General features: G+C 33.2%; 2 protein-coding genes across 2 annotated transcripts; one reads left to right on the top strand and one right to left on the bottom strand.

The window, feature by feature from the left end:
* Positions 1 to 5,767: 5,767 nt before the first annotated feature.
* LOC134235985 (perlucin-like) lies at positions 5,768 to 10,821 on the bottom strand. The gene is made up of 5 exons (XM_062718162.1): positions 10,737 to 10,821; positions 8,800 to 8,903; positions 8,406 to 8,502; positions 6,505 to 6,727; positions 5,768 to 5,847 (listed from the first exon to the last, which is right to left on the bottom strand). The coding sequence occupies exons 1-5, from the start codon at positions 10,789 to 10,791 to the stop codon at positions 5,811 to 5,813; spliced, it is 516 nt and encodes a 171-aa protein (XP_062574146.1). The 5' UTR covers positions 10,792 to 10,821; the 3' UTR covers positions 5,768 to 5,810.
* Positions 10,822 to 14,629: 3,808 nt separating this feature from the next.
* On the top strand, positions 14,630 to 24,185 carry LOC134235986 (SUMO-interacting motif-containing protein 1-like; the record flags this gene model as incomplete). Its single annotated transcript, XM_062718163.1, has 3 exons — positions 14,630 to 14,858; positions 22,755 to 23,297; positions 23,874 to 24,185. Coding segments are annotated over exons 1-3 (1,044 nt in total), but the record flags the coding sequence as incomplete, so codon positions are not given.
* Positions 24,186 to 24,297: the final 112 nt, after the last annotated feature.

Here is a 24,297-nt window from a genome sequence, read left to right as displayed (position 1 = left end):
TTGACAAGTGATATCTCATTGTCCAGGAAAGGTGGGTGGGTGTTTCTCTTAGATATAACAAGCGATTTCTAAATTTTATATCATTAAGGGTTGCACCTGCAACGCTTAATGATACACTAGTGTGTATCATTAAGCGTCGAATATGTCGATATTTGCTTGTTTCATTAAGCGTCGGTGTTGCACTGCATTTGTGACGCTTAATGATATAATTCTGTCATTAAGCGGCGATTTAGCATTAGCGGTTGATGATGTCAGCTATTAATGCAATAATTTATGGCATTAAGCGTTGCAATTGCAACGCTTAATGCTATTTGTATCATTAGGTGGTGTTTTATCATTAGAGGTTGCTACAATGCAGCTCTACCACAAATATCATTATCACTGGGACGACGATCACTGTAATGAAGCAAAGGCCTTCATTTGTGAAATGAGGTCAGAATACCTGGGTTACTATTTCACTTAAGCATTGAATTTATTATTTTTGGATGTCTTCGGTCCTATAACACACCTGGCCGTGCCGACAAATTGAAAACCGCGCGTTAGCGCGGTATGATAATTTGTCGGCACAGCCAGGTGTGTTATAGGACCAAAGACATACGAAAATATGAATTTAATGCTTATATTTACATTTTCTTATTTTCTTTCTTCATAATTGCTTATTTTGTTCATCTTAAATGTGAATTTAGCGTCCTTCAAAACTGCCGTGGTTAATAGATGTTATAGACGTTTGTGACGTCAAATGACCTTAAATGAAGTTGCAAAGTAAAATGACCTAAACTAACATTGCGAGGGAAAAAGTAACAAATTAAATCTTGACGCACATTAATTTAATTTTTACATTTATTTTTCAGGGTTATTGTTTTTCATTAAATTGAAATCAAACATTTTAGATTTTGATGTCCCTAGAGTATTGAAAATGCTACTGGTAGTTCCTGCTGTGTATTCTGAGCGCTGTGACAAGTTTTGCGTGTGTTATAGAAATTTAAACGTCGCAGATTTCTATTGCATTTCATAAGGAAAATTACACTGAATGTAAATATTATATCTTTAAACGTGGACATTTCCTTAATAAAAATCAAACTACGGTACCTTAAAAAGTGCATTTCGACAAATGTTTAATCCATGTCCCGTGTACATATTTGGGGCCAATATAGAATTCTAAAACCTGTCTAATACAAGAACGATGAGACAAAAACTGAAAATTAAGACCTTTATGAAGATATTGTGGTTTTTCGCCATAGTTAAGCATATAGTAAAATTGAAGAAACCTACATTGATGCATACTAAAGTTTAATTAGATCTTGGCCTTTTGGGGTAAATGTATAAATTAGGGGATACCATTTTTGTAAAATCTTTACAATGTAAACAATTTCTTTCAATTTTTCTTTTCTAGATCAACTTACGCGGCTAATTACTCACAATAATGAAATAAAAGTTATTTTCAGTAATTGCAGAACAAGGTCTGTAATGTTGATCAGATTTTTTTAAAAATATGTATGAATAAGATATTCAATTGTTTGTCATAAAAAAGAAGGACCATAATACACGTAAAAATTACTACAGATTGAGATTTTTTTTACACATCAAAACAGAGGCCTGAATCAAAAACCAATTCATGTTCCAACGGCAAAGGGAATCTCACGATAAGAATCAAAGCATAACCGTTGAATATGAAGAGGTGATTAATTTCTCAAAAAGAACAGGAGAATTATTAATAAACTTCTTAGAGCTGCATTCTCATATATAATAAAATCATGTTTGTTTGAACTGTAACGGGGACACACACGAAGATCAGAGTCAGATAAAACTGGTTTGTAAGTATATTAGACACAAAATTCAATGAATTTGAGTGCAGTATATAAGTCTTCTTCTTAATTCTTTTCCATAGAAATCCAGGAGAGGGAACCCAGATAATTGGATAATTCCTTAAGCCACTCTGTGTACTAAATTACAGATGTTCAATAAAGAATTCACTACTTCTCTGTAATGTTTATTCTAAAAGATAAAAATAATCTTGAAAATAAATACATGTATAAATTTTAATAGTACATAAGTGTAACTTTGGAAGAAAAATTACTTTAGTGTAAGCTAGGATTATTATAGGGGGAGGGGGGTCTGCAGAAGTCTTAGCCTCCTTGTTATGTTATGGCAACAGCATATGTTCTAATTATATTGACAACATTGGTCCATTTTCGACAGTTGGAGTTGCGCAGTGGATTTACGAGGGTTGATCCAAAAGGAATGTCACTGTGTCCATATTTTTATATTAGGCGTCACATTATCAAATATCATGCACCAAAAGATGCAGAAAAAGAAATCTAATCAAACTTGAAAGTTTCATTTAAAAATGTTTTATTGCATTCATTGTATAGACGTTTAAAACATTAAACATAGGGGGTGCCGACGCGTCAAAACTAAACGTCACGTTTTAAAGTGTATATTGTTAGAATAAAAAAAAGACAAACACAAAGGAAATGTCGAAATTGAATAAAACCCCGAAATAAGTTTTAATGCGTTTTTACTTAAAAAGTGGGAAATCGCCAGTAGAATCAGATACAATGGTTAATCAGACTCGCAGAGAAAATAATGTTAACACTAGACTTGATCATAGATTGTGTCAGAGATTAATTTTGGGCGGGTAATGGGTAATTGATTGATCAGATGAGGACAGAAAGACCGAAAGGTACGAGGTCGAGTAGAAACGTTCAATGGTGTCAACGTTGTCAAAAACAGAGATTCGTGTCACGCGGTTTGAGTGATACATTGTATGAAAAACTTTTAAGTTTGTCTTATTGTACTGTTCAAAGAATTTTGATGAACGACTAAATTACTGATAGTGTGTGCTATTGATGACAATGATTCTTAAAGAAATTAAAATGTGTGAATGTGTTTTTGAATATCAATTTCTTAATGAAACGTTGGGGAAGCGTTTTTAAAACTTTGTGACGGCGCATATCCGTCATATGACGTTATTGGGGTGCGGTGACTACCATATCTGCACTTTGTATATAATTCGATATTTTGAAAAGTATAAATCATTTCAATTTGAATTTTTCAGAATTGATTTGAAATAAATGTAGCTACCACCATGTATAATTTTGTTAATTTACGTTGACTAGAAGCAATTTTATCGAAGTTGTGACATTACTTTTGGATCAACCCTCGTAAAATCGTCAGTTTCACACATCCTTAATGAAAGACTCAAATCGTCGGACTTGACGAAAGCATTTTTGAAGTCACAAAAAACAATCCTTCTGTGTTGAATAAACCAGAAGTAAAAAAAAATTAGATTAAACGATCAGTACGTACTGGTTCCTGCCGACAAAGCAGGTAACAACATTGTCTTCGTTTGTAAGGCTCATTATATAAATTGCATTCTAGAAGAACTTGGATTTAATTCTACAAGTGATAATCCTACTTATGCCCATACTTCCCTTTTTAAGGAAATAATTCTTCAAAATCACCTGTCAGTTTTGAATACTTTTAATATTCCACAGAGTCAAAATTAATTTGAACTAACTTACATGTATATATATTGGATTCCGAAACGTCATAAGAATCCTTACAAAGATACATTGCAGGTTCCAGTAAATGTGCAACCAAGACTCTTTCGTTACTCCTCACTACAATATTGACAGTAGTGAAGGAAAAACTTCAAGAGTACTGTGCAACTATATATATATATATATATTCAAGAAGTGGTGTGAATCAGATGTGAATGCTAAAAAATTCTAGGGAACTTTTGGACAAATTGAAATCACAAGACTTTACAAAAATCAATAGCTTAAAAACTTATGACTTTTCAACTTTATACACAACAATTCCCAACGACAAATTAAAGTCGATGCTTTTTGATATCATTGACAGCTGCTTCTTCAATAAAAATGGAAATCGTAAATTTACTAACCTCGTCATTGGTTATTTGCAAAATTGTTTTGCTAAAAAAGATTTTGATTGCACATATAAGTACTCTGAAGTTCACATCAAAAAGATACTTGAGTTTCTGATTGACAATATCTATTTGGTTTTTGGAGACCAGGTATTCCAACAATCTATTGGAATTCCCATGGGTACAAATTGCGCTCCGTTATAAACAGACTTATTTTTATATTTATATGAAGCAGAATTTATGCAAAATCTTATGCGTGAAAAGAAGAAAACACTTGTTGTGGCCTTCAACTCGACATTTAGATATATCGACGACGTATTGTCAATTAATAATGATAATTTCCTTTCCTACGTCGATACGATATATCCTGGTGAGCTTGAGATAAAAGATACCACAGAGTCTGACACTTCTGCTTCATACTTCGATATTTTACTTGAAAAAGACACTTATGGTGATCTAACAACCAAGCTATATGATAAACGTGATGACTTTAATTTTTATATCGTCAACTTTCCTTACTTATGCAGCAATATACCTTCATCACTAGCATACGGAGTATATATATATCTCAGTTGATTGGATACGCAAGAGCATGCTCTACGTATGAACAATTTCTAAAACGAGGTAAATTATTGACAAGCAAGTTGATGAAACAGGAATATCAGCAGTCTCGATTAAAGTCATCATTTCGTAAGTTTTATGGTCGACACAATGACCTTGTCAGTAAATACAATTTATCATTGTATCAAATGCTGACTGACGATTTTCATGCCAATTGTTATTCCATTATTTATACACTGAATTGACGACAGATTTTTTCCGTACTTTACTGATCATGACAAGGAGCACACGGCGGGTGTGACCGGTCGGCAGGGGATGCTCACTCCTCCATGGCACCTGATCCCACCTCTGATGTTTCGGGAGTCAGTGTTCCCTCTGCTCTTATTTTGTATTGTTTTATGGACTTTGAGATTAAATACTGTTCATTATCTCCATACCCTTCATGGAATAGACTCTTTTTCTATGACATAAATTTACCTAGGCGTTATTCCACTTAGCCGCCATATTGTAGGGCAACATTTTCAGATCTGTTTTATATTCAACCAAGTTCAATTTGTAATACTTGTTACCGAGGTAAAGATAACACTTTATTTCTTATGAATATACGTTTGTTAAATTCTCTATCAATTCAGGATTATAGGATTATAAATATTTTCCCCATATACTGTGGTTTCATTAATATTCGTTGAGCACCAATTTTCGAGGATATCGTTGTTGAACAGATCCACGAAGTTAAATGTTCGTTAAATTAAGAAATATGCTATTTATTTGTATAGGCAATGCTTTTGTCCACGAAATTACTTATTCTCGATAACGTCTTTTTATATAAAATCCACGAAAATTGATGACAACAAAAATTGATTAATCCACAGAATTTCTTGCATGTATAGATTCACTACTCTACTCTGCCCTACAAGGTGATGGCTTTGGAGAATAACGCAAAATCGGTCGTAGAAAGGGGGTCTATTGTCAAAGAAAAGTTTTTTATGTTGGTTTTGGGAAACGTAATAAGTAGGCTAAAATGACTTTTTTAACTTTCTAAAAAATACTTGAAAATGAAAATATTTAGAATTGAACATGATAGTGTTTTTCATCAAGTAAATCTTCAACAACATTCCTCAACGAAGCTTGGTTGACATTTCCTCTACCAGTCTTGACAATAGAATGCAACAAAATTATTCCAACACTCAGTCAAATACACATGTACCTAGTATTATATTATTTATACAGATGGAATGATTTTGTTCGGTAGTACATGATAATTAAATTACTGATAGAATCGTTGAATTTAATGTGTTTATTTATAAATACTGATTAAATTCATAACTTCTGGGAAAGTGCATCGTATAATACGCATCCTCTATCTTCTTCCAAATATTGAACCCCCAGGGATACTCCTAAAGAAAAAAAAAGAAAAAAAACATATTTTCAAATGCAAGCCTCTTTTATGATAACAAAGTAATAATTAAATTCTATAACTACAGACTGAGCTTTTTCCGATAAACATGGTACCATAATGTCTAATACACTCTTTTTAAAAAACGTGAATTTTCCAATAAATATAATTTAACATTAACATGATAATAGTATGAATGATTATCATATGAATTATTAATGTGTGTTGTTTTACGTCTTATGTAAGACGTTTCATTCATATAGAGACGTTACCATGTGCATGTACCGGTAAAAGGCGTCAACTTAGACCTTTACTCAGCACTCAGAATCATTGAGCAGTAAATGATATTAATGTGACTCGGGGCCTCAGTTTTTAAGGTCTCCCCCGAAGGACTCAAAACTCACTTCAAAATACCGAGTGCTTGGTGAATAAACAGTTGCTTCCTTAACTTCAGCGACTTAGGCCATTCGTTGCCGGGATTCGAACCAACGACCCCCCGATCAAAATGCGAGTGCTTTACCGAATCTACCGACTGGGCATGGTATGACTGTACGTATTACCAATTGAAACCAAAAAGAAACGCATTTTTTTTTCTTAAAAAAAATCAGACCAAATTATGTAATGATAAATATGGAAATAAGAATTTTTTTTTTCATACGGTTGTTCACAGATAGGATGGCAATGATAGTCACAGACATCATCATTCCAGAAGTACGTATTATATCCGGTGAAATAATACAGATTCAGACAGTGTTCATTATCGGAATGAATGTGATTTGGCTCTCCTGGTCCCCAGTTGGTATATAGCAAGTGTGAACGTGATGTGGCCCAAATCCAAACACCTGGGAGCACTGCATCAGATCCACCCAACCAAAAACAGTCTATGCCAAAATGAAATTAAAAACATAAATGATGTTATATTATATTCTTTTTTTTTATCCTTTATGTCTTTGAGCTTAAATGCTTTTTTAAAAAAAATCAGATTAAAATCGTATCCATCTTACAAGCCATCTCAGAGATATATAGTAAACAGTATATATGTAATCTAGATATTTGTAAACATACCCTAGATACACCTACGACGTTTTTTAAAACTTATCTCACAATCGTCTTGTAGAATTTCGAAATGATCTTGCAGCGTTATTCTGATTTCATTAAAGGCAGAGATTTTAAGCACCGCCTTCAAAAATACCTGGTCTGGGTAGCCCTGTCAATCAAGTGGGTGAAGGTCTAACATTGGATGCTTGAACTTGATTGACAGTTACTTACTGGTCCCTGTGTATACCCTGTACACCTTGATCGGGACTCATGGTCACCTTCTAATTAACTTTTGATCCTTTGATGTTTACTGAACATGGTATACAGAATTACTGTATTACAATGAAATTTTATAGATTGATAATATATGAATTAAATATTCCTTTAGTATTTGAAAAGATAATAATATAATATGCATTTTTAAAGTCAAAAAATTAAACTTTAGTACAAAAACTTTTTTTTTTCAAATGAAATTTCGATTTAATATGTTTAATGGTGAAGTGGAAATGTTATTGATAAAATTCAGAGTAGCACTGTGTAAAGTAATTAAATTTAAAAAATAATGTTTCTAATCATGGGTCACTTATATTTTCCTTTTTATTCAAATGAGAATTTACAAGCATGTTTCATTGTGACAAAGCCTTATCATGGTTAAAATAAACATATACACTGAAGATATTTTGTGTTAAAGGTAATTCACACAGCTCTCTTTCCATTTAATTAATAGATGGGGTCCTGGGGATGAATGCATTATGTCTAATTTGGTTGTTACAGGAGTTGTTTTCTTTAAATTAACACATACAATAACATCTACAACAATCTTTAAATGTTTTAATATTTGAATTTATGGTATGATATCATAATATTTTTCTTAAATAGGTAAGAGTGTTTTAAAACAGTAAAAAAAAATCAATAAAAATTGATAAAACCTTTTTACTTCTAATTTTAAAATGTATCAAAATCCCCAACACAGGTAAAGTTTGACACCTGGGGTATTTCACTGTGTATTAAATCACTTCCTGTGTATATGTATAGACGACAGATGACCACAGGTAGACTGCTAGCCCCCAAAGCATTCACACCTGTACAAAATAAGCCCATCCCTCACCTGTAATTTACCACCCGGTAAAAAATCTCTGCCTTTAAGTTCATAGCAATTCAATTCTTTGAAAAAAAAATTACTTGATTTGAAAGATGGATTTACTATATATCACTATAGTTGCAACCAAGATTCATCAAATCGTGCTTCGTTAACAAATTCAAAGTTTATGAAGCAATGACCAGTAAAATCAAGGCCTGTGTTTGAGTTTTATTAAAATTGTTAATAAAGTTAAAGACGCAAATTGTCCTTGGACGATTTTTACAACAGGATTTCTGGGTGTATATAAGGAATATGCTGGTGATATTTTATCAATTTTATTTATGATTATTGTCCATACAGTCATTTGTGTCCCATGGATGTTTTGGTAAACATCAGAAAGCTTGCTCTGAAACTTATTTTAATTGTTAACATACACTTACCATGAAAATGAAAATCCTTTGCGTTTTGTTTGATAAAATTGTCCTCAGCAAAAGTTTCAATTTCTACTAACTTTGCACCCATGTGCGCACAGTAGTCCTGTTTTAAGTAAAGGCATATCATTAACTCAGTACGCACATGTATTGTTTTACATGCAATTGAATGCATTTATCTTAATCTTGACAAATATAGATTTAAAAAGGAATATGTTTTCAAAAGCTGCCGAGTAGTGTTTTGGATATAAAATCATTCTTCAGAGTAACCTAAGGGAAGTAAACTTTTATTGCAGCAAATGATGAAATCAAATACATGCTTTAAATATCCAAAGCAAATCAATAAAATATCACGGCATTTTCGATACTTTGAAAAGTCATTATTATAATGAGGGGGACTTACCCACGCACTTTGCCAGTTCATTGGAAGGTGAGTGAGGAAGAGATAACAATTTCCTGAATATCCTCTCCAGTTGTTTGGACAGTCGGCCCCAACATAGTCAATCCCTTAAAATCAACAAGGAGTGTTTAACCGTGTTCTAGGAGGACCCACGTTGGTCTGCGTCAGAGCAGCGTTATTTGACGTTTCAATAGAGACATATTTCATACCTGTTGACTTTTACAACTGTGATATAGGCTTTACATGGATAACAGCGAGCGTCGCAAATTAGCAACACTCTTCACTGCGAGCTCTTTAAGCAACGCCTGTGCGAAGAGAAAATTCAGACTACTGCAAATTCATTCGATAGAATTTTTTGACGCAGTAATTTGGACCCAAAATGCATCACTTGTTTAAGCTCTCGAAAAAAGCAGCAAAAGTTCATTTAAAAGTAAACATGCCCAGATGAATTGGATAAATATTGAAAATAAATAGTAAACAAAACGTTCTTTATTTTCTTTCATCACTGTTCTTTTTTTTTTGGAAAGGTAACTTACATACGACGTCATATGACGTCAGAGACTAGACGCACGAAATGTCACGTGCAGTTTGCCGAGCCCGATCTAAATTATTATTATATATAACAAAATAAATATCTCTCCATAACGGTCGCACCGTCAACATATTAATCAATTATGTACACAATTTAAAAAAAACATATATACACATCATTAATAATTGTTTTTTTTTATTTATAGATTTGGTTGATATGCGAACTACAATGTATATGGAGATAACAGTATTCAATCTCAAAGTCCATAATACAATACAAAATAGGAACTAAGCAAACATGGATCTCTGAAACATCAGAGGTGGAATAAAGTGTCATGGCGGATTTAGCATCCCATAATTACCGGTCACATCCGAAGTGTGCTGACGAACGTTTTTCATACAAATTGTTAGTCAATTATTTTTACACTGAATTGACGACGGATTTTTCCGTTATTTCCCGATCATGACAAGGGGCACATGGCGGGTGTGACAGGTCAGCAAGGGATGTTCACTCCTCAATTGCACCTGCTGAACCCCTGATGTTTCGGAGGTCTGCCTTTGCTCTGTTCCTAATTTGTATTGTTTTGTGATCGAGTTTGAGATACAATACTGTTCGTTATCACCATATCTTGCATTCATAGAATGCGCGTCGACCCTTTATGATGCTACTGAGAAATCGCATCAATGTTTATGACGTCTTAAGAAACTTATATTTTTACGGTTATAGATACACATTGCTTTCAGTAGTGTTATATAGAGGCTGATATTAATTTTGCAAATGTTAATATTCTAAAAAGAATTCCATGAATTACAACACTTTCACACGAAGTCTTTTTAAGTATTACCTAATTATATGACGGAATTGTTACAAATACGGCAGTAAAAAATGGGACGATGCTTACATGTACATTGTGTTCCTTTATAATTTTTCACGTAAGATAAATTACAATGAATATGCTTTCATTTTTTAAGATATATGACAAATACTTTAAATACATCTTGATTCTGAATATAATTTGTAATTTTTTGGTTCTTTTTCGCGCATTTTTAACGAAAAATATTGTAAAATAATAATTTTTTAATAGAAATTCGCACATGCTCGTGTAAAAAAGAAAATAGCATATAAGTAATTGTTTTAATGCTTTAAATTTAAAAGCATGTGACAAGAAAAGAAATGACAAAGTTTTGAAAATTTCACACAAAAACTACTTGTACATAGGTCCCCTCTTACAAAAATTACTTAAGAAAAAAAAAAATAGAAAAAGGAAAATTTTTTTTGGAACCAGAACAATTCAAAACATTATCATTGTCAACTCTTTAGCATGTTCCCATTCATTAATTCTGAAATATAGGGAACGTCTTTCAAAAATTCATAATGCTTTTTCTCAATTACATGTACATTAATTTACCTGAAAATGTGGCGACAACAAGAGATAAAAGTGGTATTCGGCTAATCATTCGCATTCCTTTTCTGTAGCCCACAGACCAAGTGTCCCGATATTGTAGCCGTTTAGAGATATAAATAAATGTCAAGTTCATGATGTCAAAGGTCTCAATAAATTTACATGCGACATAAATGCTCTAAAATGAAAAGTGTTTTAGCTTTGGAGACCATATCATGGATTATTTTTTTAGGCTATCATAATTTTATTTATTTTAAATTTAATCTTCTTTTCTGAAACATTAGAAGTTTATATTTATTAGATTTAAGATTCAATTGTAAGTATTCACGACACACAAAGAAATATAACATCAAAACATTCTATTCATTATAAGAACGTTATTTTGAAGTATGTTTTTAATTAATTGCAACACCGCAAACATGTTCTAGGTAATGATTTCTTCAAGAATGTAAGCACTGTGAATCATGCTTAAATTAATGATAGATCATTTTAAATCCGGGGATTGTACCAAAAATTCATAGACCGTGAAAACAATTTATTTATTTAGTTTCTCTTTGTTTGATTAGATATCTTCTCTTATCATGAAACATATGGAAATAACAAACATTATTCAAACTCAAATGTCCATTCAAACAATACAAAATAGGAGCAGAGCAAACTTGGACCTCCGAAACGTCAGAGGTGGGATCGGGTGCCATGGAGGATTGAGAATCACCTGCCGACCGGTAACATCCGCCGTGTGCCCCTTGTTACGATCGGGAAATAAAAAAAATTCGGTGTGTAAATAATGGTTTTAAATATGACAAATGTATGTCAGCATTTGAATTTTCGATTGATTATAATTGCTGACATAATCACCGTATAGACCATAGCTCTTACGAAATGATGACTTTAAACAAGATTGATAATATTGACATGCGTGACAGAAAACCATCATTCCGAGATTGCAGTGCTGTAGAAATGAATTTCGTAACGTGATCATGACTGTCGTATTTCCGTAAATAGAATCGTCTATGGTTGGCCGTTCTACTCACAATTATTTATTTTTACTCCACTAAAATTATTTTTACTGCAGTTAAAATAAAACACTGGCCAATGCTACTCACAATTAAATATTTTTACTCCAGTAAAATTATTTTTACTCCAGTAAAAATAATAAAATTATTTTTACTCCAGTAAAAATAATTTACTTCTCTACTGGAGTAAAAATACAATGTGGCCATTTAACTCACAATTAATTAATTTTACTACAGTAAAAATATTTTTACTGCAGTAAAAATATGACACTGGCCATTTCTACTCACAATTAAATATTTTTACTCAAGTGAAAATCAACCAATCACAGTCCATGTTAGATATTTGGTGACTCATAGCTCAACGGGGAAAATTCCCCAGACTGTTTACACATGACATGATATACATAGACTTTCAATGTGCTTCCTACACCTAAGACAGGGAATATAACTGCAAATGGACTATACTGTACGGATTTGCCGATATACAGTATACAATATAATCTTTAAAAAACATATTAAGAGTATAGAAAACATGTAGTGATACTATATAGGAGAGATCAATTAATTAAACTTCTTATGCCTTTTTCCGCTTGTCAAGGAATTTCTGGTAATTGATAGTGTCCCCAACTTAAAATATTTGGCTGTGCCAACAGTAGCAGCAATATGTATATAATTTAAGAAGTTTTTCTCGTGAAATTATAGACTGAATGATATGAAAAAGTTTCATGATAAACATATAGAAGACAGTTCCGCATCTTTTGATATCATAACTTTGGGTTTTTAATTAACTCAATATCCAAACTGCCAAGTAAATCAATTCATATTAGGTACTTTCTATTTAAGTTTTCAAAAATTGTTAGCTAGTACAAAATAGAAATCAGTTTAGGGCTAGATCTTCACATTTGTGGAAATTAATTGTTTTTAAATTATTTGACCTCTAGGGGCAATTTTTGCACGTGTTTGTAATGCTTCGTCATCTGACATCTCTCTCCTCAGTCTCACGATATCGATGTCATTTGCCGATGGCTGTTATCAAATTTTATAGCCAGATCTTACACTGGTATACCTTTGAATGGGATTTGCTTATTTTTGTCATTTCCTGCTCTATAAATTAATGTTGATTGAGATTGACATTTCAACTCTCTAAAATTGTTTTATTGACTCAATGCATCGAATTTAATTGAATTGAGTCAGTTATACTTCCACTCTGTTTTGGACCTGTTCTGTTATAGCATTCTGCATAGGAAAAAATATATCATTTGCAAAAGTTACGATTTTTGTAATATATATACCGGTATATAATACGCGTCAAATGGAAAATATGGATGGTTCAGATACGGATGACTTTTTGCCTGAGATTTCGAGACTGCATGACAGGGCTCATATCGTCCGAAGATTGCAGAGGAGAGGGGCAAGGATCGCCAGATCTATCTCTCAGATCACCACTAGTTCTCCGGACCAGGACAGCGCCGGAAATCCATCGATCGTACAAAGGTACGGATATCAAGTACTTCGCATATAGGGGCAAATCCATAACTTAATTAGAGGGGGAGGGGGGGGGGGGTGAACCTAAACTGAAATCTTTCCATCTATTTGCCATATATCATGTATATATATAAACGTGTAATTAGATCAATAATACTATTTATAATTATAAATTTAGTGAAGTAATGACGCCACAAATAAGAATAATTCATTATTTTTTTAACAAAATTAAAATGCTAAATATCCAGTGATATTCAATTACTCAGCAGTTTATTGATCAATCAAGGGCAGTCATGGGGCAAGTACATTTTAATAAATACTGATATATAGTCATATACTTGTGTAACACAGTGAAAAGCTTTCTACTAGTACATGTATTTATGTAAGATTGCCATAACAGAACATTATTTAAGCTTAATTTGTTTAAATTCCTATTTTTTTCTAATGATTGATTTATAATTCTGGACAAAAAGAATATTATATAATACCGGTACATAATTAATTTCAGATTCAGTTTGTTTAGAAACCAGGGTAGACAAAGTCGAGGGAATAGATCTAGACTAAGAAAGAGGGGTAGACCCACGAATGATCTACGCATGCGCCTTTGCTGCTTACAGAAACCAGGGGTGTATATTTCGGGTGTGGAAATAGCAAAGCTGAACAAAGTTGGTCATGGTAAGTTTTTAAAAGTAACCTGTTTATAAATGTACCAGTAGATGGAATGCATATATTTGGGAGTAGCATATGTATCGGTACCGTGATGAGGGTGAGGGGGGCTAGACACAAAAATGTCAAAAATATACATAAAATGAGCATTGAAAATTGGGGACTACCTGGGCTGGGGGGGTCCACTTTCAATTTGATACCGACGGTAATGTAAAAGAAAAAGAGTTGGGCTGAGAAGCAATAATTCTACTCGTCTTCTCCTAGTTCTCATTGGTGTTAAAACAATACATGCAAATTAAAAAGTTTTTCGAAATATATAATTACTGTGTATTACAAATTCATTTTCTCAATTACTAAAATCTAAGTATAGAATTTTTGTCCTATACATTTTTTTTCAAAGTTCGTTATATGTCCCTATGGTAAAATTTTTTATGTACAGTCTTAACACACTTTGAAATTTTTTTTTAAATGCGTTGAGAATGTCCCAAAAACGCACTTTAAAAAAATTCAAAGTGCGTAATTGTTTGAAAGGGCGTTGCCACATTGCCATATAGAGCTTTTCTGATCACATTTTGTCCGGCGTCCGTCTGTCTAGCTGTCTTATATGAATCTTAAATATTTTATTGGGTATTATTTGTCAATGAAACCATTGTTAGTGTATACTATTTATAAAAATAAAATTAAAAAAAATTAGAGGTTTGAAATTATTCATTTTTACCAAGGCTCCACAAGATGCAAAGAGAAACTATCTTTAGATTGGACCAAAGACGAGATGGACCAGTTTATAAGGAGGAAATACCCCTTGCTTGGAACATCCACTTACAAACTGTGTAAACTGGACAAAAGAAAGCTGGAACCTCTGCCTGAACATTCTACCACTCCAGCATGTATAAAGCAGTGGGGACAAATGAAGTGTTCTGCATTATATATTATGCCTGACGGTGAACTTGATGTACACTGGGTAACCCTCCCTTTATCAAGAATTAAATTTCTAAGCCTTAAATGCAAAAAGACTTATAAATTAAATTGCTGTATTTCATCATATTAGAACAAATGTCACACAAAAATCATTTTATACTAGGTATTGATAGTCAAAGTTCATGTTTTAAAAGAAGGGTTGTAGAAAATAGTATTCATTTGAAAGGAAACCAAATCGCTATATTTAAGGTCTTCCGTTTCAGACGGAAGACCTTATAGTGATTCTACTGTTTTTTCTTATTAAGGTCTTCCGTTTCAGACGGAAGACCTTATAGAGATTCTACTGTTTTTTCTTTTTATTAAGGTCTTCCGTTTCAGACGGAAGACCTTATAGTGATTCTACTGTTTCTTATTATTATTATTATTTTTTTTTCCCTTTTCGTTTTTTGACGATTTCTCAGAGATGACTGGACGGATTCTCTCGAAATTTTCAGAGATGATAGAGAGTAAAAATATCTTTCAAATACAGTTTTCAGTTTTTTAAAATTTACTTCCGGTCGTCAGATATGTCCGATTTCCGCTTTTTTCAAAAAAGTTTTGTCCGAGTCATATCTAAGAAACGGTCAGAGATTAAGACACCAAATTTATATAAGTAATAGATCTTGATAAGTAGGCAAAACCAATTGGGTTAACATTGTCCGCCGTCACTTCCGGTCGTCACAGGAAGTGATCAAAGAAATCGAAATTTTCAACTTTTTCTTTTTTGAAACTTTTTACATCACATAAAAGCATCTTATTTGTACTTTCGAAATATGTCAGTCCCACCGGAAACAAAAACGACAACTTCCGGTTATAAGAGAAAAACTGCACATTTTCAGTATTTTTCTTTCCCATAAATATTTTTTATGGATGAAGTACTTTTAATCATTTTTTGATATGTTATTCAGATTGCAAATGTCTACAGTAACGTCAAATATCTTTGTAAAATTCACTTCCGGTCACATGATTTCCTGTCCTCAAAATGAGAAGTTATCATAGCTAGATCTCGTAAACGGTAAAAGATTAAGAAACAAAACTTATAGGATTTATAGATCTTGAGGAGTAGGCAAAAGCAGTGGTGCTAAGATCGTCAGCCGTCACTTCCGGTCGTCACAGGAAGTGATCCAAAAAATCAAAATTTTCTACTTTTTGTTTATGAAACTGTTTTTGCATCACATTATAGCATCTTATTTGTAGTTTTCAAATGTTTCAGTACCACCGGAAACAAATAACGACATCTTCCGGTTAAAAGAGAAAAACTACATAATTTGAGTATTTTTCTTTCCTATGAATATTTCTTATTGATAAAGTATTTGTCAGGATTTTTAGATATTTTATTCAGACTGTACGTGTCTACAATAACATCAAATATCTTTGTAAAATTCACTTCCGGTCTTGTATTCAAAATGAGAAGTTATCATTGCTAGATCTCATAAACGGTGAGAGATTAAGACACCAAACTTATAGGAGTGATAGATCTTGATGAGTAGGCAAATCCATTTCGATTAACATTGTACGCCATCACTTCCGGTTGTCACAGGAAGTGAACAAATAAATAAAAAAATCAACTTTTCTTATTGAATCTTTCTTAGTAAGACATTATATCATCTTATTTCTAGTTTTGAAATATGTTAGTCCCACTGGAAATAAAAACAACAACTTCCGGTTATGAAAGAAACACTGCATAAATTTAGTATCATACTATCTCTTAAATATTTTTTTTTTATAAAAAGAGCAGTTGAAATGATTTTAGGACATGTTATTCAGACTGAAATGTTAAGAGTTACCTCAAATATTCTTTTCAAAAATTTACTTCCGGTCACGTGATTTCTTGCCCTCAAAATGAGAAGATAATATAACGATATCTTTTAAACTGTAACAGATCAAGACACTAAACTTATATGAATAATAAACCATGAAGATTGGCCAATTGATTTTTGTACATGTTATTAAGACTATAATTGTCTAAAATAAAGTAAAGGAACTTGGTAAATTATACCTCCGGCCGTTTGTTTCTTTAAATCATTTTAAATATTCTGTGCCTTTTTTAACATAGATAAAAACTCATTCTTGCAGATTAATAGAGGAGAACGGAAGACCTTTGTTGCTGTAGCAACAAGAGTTTCTAGTTATTATTATTATTATTATTATTATTTTGCCTTTTTGTTTTGACGATTTCTCAGAGATGACTGGACGGATTCTCATGAAATTTTCAGGGATGATGGAGAGTGAAAATATCTTTCAGATGCAGTTTTCAGTTTTTCAAAAGTCACTTCCGGTCGTCAGATATGTCCGATTTCCGCTTTTTTCAAAAAAGTTTTGTCCGAGTCATATCTCAGAAACGGCAAGAGATTAAGACACCAAACTTATATGATTAATAGATCTTGATAAGTAGGCAAAACCAATCGGGGTAAGAGTGTCCGCCGTCACTTCCGGTCGTCACAGGAAGTGATCAAAGAAATCGGAAATTTCAACTTTTTCTTTTTTGAAACTTTTTTGCATCACATTATAGCATCTTATTCGTAGTTTCGAAATATGTCAGTCCCACCGGAAACAAAAACGACAACTTCCGGTTATAAGAGAAAAACTACATATTTTCAGTATTTTTCTTTCCCATAAATATTTCTTATCGATAAAGTATTTATAATGATTTTTGGATATGTTATTCAGACTATAAATGACTACAGTAACGTCAAATATCATTATAAAATTCACTTCCGGTCGCGTGATTTCTTGTCCTCAAAATGAAAAGTTATCACAGCTATATCTCGAAAACGGTAAGAGATTAAGACACCAAACTTATATAAGTGATAGATCTTGATAAGTAGGCAAATTCAGTTGGGATAAGAGTGTCAGCCGTCACTTCCGGTCGTCACAGGAAGTGATCCAAAAAATCAAAATTTTTAACTTTTCTTTCATGAAACTTTTTTTGCGTCACATTATAACTTCTTATTTTCATATTTGAAATATATCAGTCCGACTGGAAACTAAAACGACAACTTCCGGTTTTAAGAGAAAAACTGCATATTTTCAGTATTTTTCTTTCCTATAAATATTTTTCATAGATAAAGTATTTGTAATGATATTTGGATATGTTATTAAGACTGCAAATGTCTGCAGTAATGTCAAATATTTTTGCAATTTTCACTTCCGGTCGCGTGATTTCCTGTCTTCAAAATGAGAAGTTATCATAGCAAGATCTCGTAAACAGTAAGAGATGAAGACTACAAACTTATTAGAGTAATGGATCTTGATAAGTAGGCAAATCCACTTGGGTTAACATTGTCCGCCATCACTTCCGGTCGTCACAGGAAGTGATCAAAGAAATCGAAAATTGCCACTTTTCTTTTATGAAACTGTTTTTGCATCACACAATAGCATCTTATTTGTAGTTTCGAAATATATCAGTCCCACCGGAAGCAAAAACGACAACTTCCGGTTATAAGAGAAAAACTATATAATTTGAGTATTTTTATTTCCAATAAATATTTTTTATAGATAAAGGATTTGTTATGATTTTTAGATATGTTATATAGACTGCTAATGTCTACAGCAAAATCAAACATCTTTGTAAAATTCACTTCCGGTCGCGTGATTTCCAGTCCTCAAGATCGGAAGTTATCATAGCTAGATCTCGAAAATAGTATTAGATTAAGACACCAAACTTATATGAGTAATAGATCTTGATTAGTAGGCAAAACCATATGGGGTAAGATTGTCTGCCGTCACTTCCGGTCGTCATAGAAAGTGAAAAAAAAACTCGTAAAAATCAACTTTTCTTTTTTGAAACTTGTTTTGCATCACATTATAGCATCTTATTTGAAATTTCGAAATGCATCAGTCCCAACGGAAACAAAAATGACAACTTCCGGTTAAAAGAGAAAAACTACATAATTTGAATGTCTTTCTTTCCCTTAATTTTTTTTGATAATTAAAGTATTTGTAATGATTTTTAGATATGTTATTCAGACTGCGAATGTCTACTGAAAAGTGTAATATCTCAGTAAAATTCACTTCCGGTCGCGTGACTTCCTGTCCTCAAAATCAGAAGTTATCATAGCTAGATCTCGTAAACGGTAAGAGAATAAGACCCCAAATTAATAGGGATGGTAGACCTTGATGAGTAGACACATCCTTTGAGTTTAAGATCGTCCGCCGTCACTTCTGGTTGTCACAGGAAGTGATCAAATAAATCAAAATTTTAAACTTTTCTTTATGGAATCTTTCTTAGTATTACCTTATAGCATCTTACTTGTAGCTTCGAGATATGTAATCCCACTGGAAACAAAAACGACGACTTCCGGTTATGAGAGAAAAACTGTATAAATTGAGTTTCCTACTATCCGATAAATATCTTTAATTAAAAAAAGTATTTGAAATGATTTTGGGACATTTTATTCAGACTGCAAATTTCTAGAGTAACCTCAAATATCTTCTTTTAAAATTTACTTTCTTCAGGTCACGTGATTTCTTGTCCTAAAAATGAGACCTTTGACCCTTACTCAAAAAGTAATAAAGAAATCTTCATTACCTTTATCTAGATTCAGCTTCAAGTGTTAATCTCAAGTTTACCTCTCTCTCTCTCTCCCCACCTTCTCTCTCTCTCTCTGATGACCTTGACCTTTGATCTTGATAAATGACCTTGACCTTTGACCCCATTGACCTAAAGGTCACAATCAAGCTTAAGTATGTGGAGGTATTAACAACTCTCATTTTAACAAATGTTTACAAAATAACCCCCCCCCCCCCACTTCTCGTCCCTTAAAAAAACTCAATAGCAACATAGAAAAAACTTCTACCTCTGAAAAGACACCACAGATCGACATAAAATTAAGATTTTGAGTAGAAGACACCTTAAAGAAAGTGTCCTAAGAGTTTTACGGTGAGTCTCTTGAGTATAATGAAATTCTACGGATTATCGGCAAAAACTGCATTTTTTTCTGTCTGAAATTTAAATTCTGATGGGCATAAAATAAAATAAAGCTTGTGTTGGCTATTTCTTCATTTGTTGTTAATATCATTTGATTCTCCTGCTCTAATACGACATTTTAATACCATGTATTCTAGCTTTCTTTGGTATGTGGAATTTATTTCAATTTTATTTAAATTTAATATTAATTGAATGAATCTTGATTTCATTTGAAATTTGATTTTTTTTCTAGAATAACACAATCTTATAAGAAATAGCGACTTTCAGCATAGTAAAAAACAATACATGTTTCTTCCCTGTGTTTCCCATCTAGAAATACATGTTCGGAATTTTATTTATTGTGCTACGTACAATGAATTTAATCCACACACATATTCCATACCTATTTTGGTCAGGAATGTTAAAATCCGAACCCGATTCTCTGTTTTCTTTTTCTTTAATTACAAACTGCCTTGCATCTCTCGCTCATGTTTCTCACATGCTCAGAAATAATTTATCGCCATCCATTTTAAACATAAAACAACTCAAATCGAATATTTTCAAACATCTCTTTAATACATGTATTATGCACATATGATGCAGGTACACATGGGACATTTCACAACGTTTCCACTTACGCTTCCGTCTTGATGCGCAGATCAAATGCATGTTATTCATATTATTAGGTATATCGTAATTTTAATCCGACCCTACCCCTTACATCTTAACTCGAAAATGATCTCATTCAAGATCATATATACACCTAGGAGCGTGTTACAATGTTTTGAACGTGCTCTCTTTGCGTGATCAATGAATTCGTGGTTATCCCCGAGTCGACTCTAATAATCCAGGAAGTCTGTTTAGAGTATATTTATACCAACTGCGAGCCCGATCTAAAATCCTAGTAGAGAAATGAGAATTTTGCTGTTTTATTTCTTTTCTTGCTTTTCTTCTACTTTTTTCAGCCCAAATGATATCGAAATGCTTATAAAAGTTGAAAGGCCGATAATTGTTCGCTGAACAATTAGTCTACTAGTTTATTATATGTCTGTCTTTTTTAAAATAGAAAAAAAAATACTGCATACAGATTAATAGAGGAGGACGGAAGACCTTCTTTGTTGCTGTAGCAACAAGAGTTTCTAGTTCTTATTATTATTTTTTTCCCCAAATCTTGTCGGCAGGATTTCTCAGAGATGGCTGGACGGATTTTCCTGAAATTTTCAGGGATGATAGAAAATGAAAATACCCCGAGACGTTTTTTTCATTTTTTGAAAATTCACTTCCGGTCGTCAGATATGTCCGATTTCCGCTTTTTTCAAAAATATTTAATCCGAGTGAGATCTCAGAAACGGTAAGGGATTAAGGCACCAAACTTACAGGGATGATAGATCTTGATAAGTAGGCAAATCCATTTGGGTTAAGATTGTCCGCCGTCACTTCCGGTCGTCACAGGAAGTGTTCATAAATATCGAAAATTTCAACTTTTCTTTTTTGAATTTTTTTTTGCATCACATAATAGCATCTTACTTGTAGTATTGAAATATGTCAGTTCCACCGGAAACAAAAACGGCAACTTCCGGTTATAAGAGAGAAACTACATAATTTGAGTATTTTTCTTTCCCATAAATATTTTTTATAGATAAAGTATTTGAAATGATTTTTTGGATATGTTATTCAGACTGCCAATGTCTACAGTAACGTCAAATATCTTTTTAAAATTCACTTCCGGTCACGTGATTTCCTGTCCTCAAAATGAGAACTTATCATAGAAAGATCTCGTAAATGGTAAGAGATGAAGACACCAAACTTATAGAAATGGTAGATCTTGATGAGTAGGCAAAACTGTGTGGGTTAAGATTGTCCGCCGTCACTTCCGGTCGTCACAGGAAGTAGTCAAAGAAATCGAAAATTTCAACTTTTCTTTTATGGAAAGTTTATTGCATCACCTGATAACATCTTATTTCTAGTTTCAAAATATATCAGACCCACCGGAAACAAAAACGACAACTTCCGGTTATAAGAGAAAAACTACATAATTTGAGTATTTTCTTTCAAATATATATTATTTATATATAAAGTGTGTAACGGTTTTGTGGTATGTTATTCAGATTCAATATATCTACAGTTACCTCAAATATCTCTATAAAATTCACTTCCGGTCGCGTGATTTTCTGTCCTAAAACTAAGAAGTTATCATGGCTAGATTTCGTAAACGGTAAGAGATTAAGACACCAAAGGAATAGGAATGGTAGATTATGCTGAGTAGAGAAATCGATTTGAGTTAACATCGTCCGCAGTCACTTCCGGTTGTCACATGAAGTGATCAAATATATCAAAAAATTCAACTTTTCTTTGTGGAATCTTTCTTAATATTATATTACAGCATCTTATTTGTTATTTCGAAATATGTCAGTCCCAGTAGAAACAAAAACGACAACTTCCAGTTATGAGAGAAAAAACTGCATAAATTGAGTATCATATTATCCCAGAAATATCTTTTATAAAAAGAGTATTTGAAATGATTTTAGGACATGTTATTCAGACTGCAAAAGTCTAAAGTAACGTAAAATATCTTTTTTAAAATTTACTTGCGGTCACGTGATTTCTTGTCCTCAAAACGAGAAGTTAACATTACGAGATTTCTTAAAATGTAACAGACCAAGGCACTAAACTTGTGAAGATTGGGTAATAGATATAGGGTAAAATGCGTCCTCTGTCACTTCCAGTCCAGTCATCACAGGAAGTGCTAAAAAATTGAAAATGATTTTTTATGAATGTTATTAAGACTTTAAACTGTCTAAAGTAACATCAAGAATTTTAGTGAGTTATACCTCCGGCCGTTTGTTTTCCTGTAATCATTGTAAATATTATCTGCCTTTTTAACATAGATAAAAGCTCATTCATACACTGTCAGATAAATAGAGGAGGACGGAAGACCTTTTTTGTTGCTATAGCAACAAGAGTTTCTAGTTTTAAAACTATTTTTAAAAGGTTGAATCAGTGACACCATCCACACAGGAAAGGGACACACCAGAACAGACACCTTCAGGCAGCAGTACTGGACAGATACCCAGCAGTATTGGACAGATACCCAGCAGTATTGGACAGATACCCAGCAGTAGTGGACAGATACCTAGCAGTATTGGACAGATACCCAGCAGTATTGCACAGATACCCAGCAGTATTGCACAGATACCAAGCAGTAGTGGACAGATACCTAGCAGTATTGGACAGATACCCAGCAGTATTGCACAGATACCCAGCAGTATTGCACAGATACCCAGCAGTAGTGGACAGATACCCAGCAGTAGTGGACAGATACCCAGCAGTAGTGGTCAGATACCCAGCAGTAGTGGTCAGATACCCAGCAGTAGTGGACAGATACCCAGCAGTAGTGGTCAGATACCCAGCAGTATTAGACAGATACCCAGCAGTATTGGACAGATACCCAGCAGTATTGGACAGATACCCAGCAGTATTGGACAGATACCCAGCAGTATTGGACAGATACCCAGCAGTAGTGGTCAGTCCCAGGTACATGTAATATTGTTTAAAAAGTTAATATTTAAGAAATAAGGTTTTTTTTTTAAGTTTTATTGGAATATAAAACGGGTTGGTCACGTGATAAAAATCCCATGAAGCCCAAAGGGCTTTATTGAAGATTTGATCATTTGCCAACCCATTTTACATTCCAATAATTTATTTTAGGACCCCTGAGTCAGGGGTACTGGGGATGGAGGGTTTTGTAGTCTGAAATAAATTAATGCTTTGAAAGCAGCTCTTTCATATTAATCAACTGCTTATGATGAAATAAAATTTCATGGTGTCTGGTTTAAAACATGAACAAAATTTAATTATTGGATCAAAAGTTGTTACTTGATACTCAGATGGCCTATAAGGCTTATGGGCCTCTTGTTATATGTTGGTGATCTCTTTAACTTGGTCTGATCAAGGTAAAACCTTTATAGTGACATGACTAGGGTAAGTATAATTAATGTAGATTTGTGGAACAATTGTCATTTTGCACACTCGTATATACTATATAGGAATCAGTTAAATCCCTTAGTTCAAGTGTGTAAATGTATTTTATATATGTTTTGATTATTTAAGGTTGAATCGGTGACACCATCCACACAGGAGAGGGACACACCAGAACAGACACCTTCAGGCAGCAGTACTGGACAGATACCTAACAGTTTTGGACAGATGCCCAGCAGTACTGGACAGATACCCAGCAGTATTGGACAGATGTCCAGCAGTAGTGGACAAATACCCAGCAGTATTGGACAGATGTCCAGCAGTATTGCACAGATACCCAGCAGTATTGGACATATGTCCAGCAGTAGTGGACAGATACCCAGCAGTAGTGGACAGATACCCAGCAGTAGTGGACAGATACCCAGCAGTAATGATCAGTCCCAGGTAACAGAAGGAATCATTTGTACCAGTAGACTGATACATGTATTAAAAATTGTAGATTTAAAAGCAAAAAGTCTAAGTTTTAAATTCATTAATGAATAATTTCATTGGGTTG

This window comes from Saccostrea cucullata, unplaced genomic scaffold (genome assembly GCF_032062105.1).
Source record: "Saccostrea cucullata isolate Sc308-1 unplaced genomic scaffold, CSIRO_AGI_Scuc_v1 ctg10130, whole genome shotgun sequence".
Classification (NCBI taxonomy): Eukaryota; Metazoa; Mollusca; class Bivalvia; order Ostreida; family Ostreidae; genus Saccostrea; species Saccostrea cuccullata.
The sequence above is the reverse complement of the archived record's forward strand: the minus strand, read 5'-3'. Positions and strand labels throughout refer to the sequence as shown.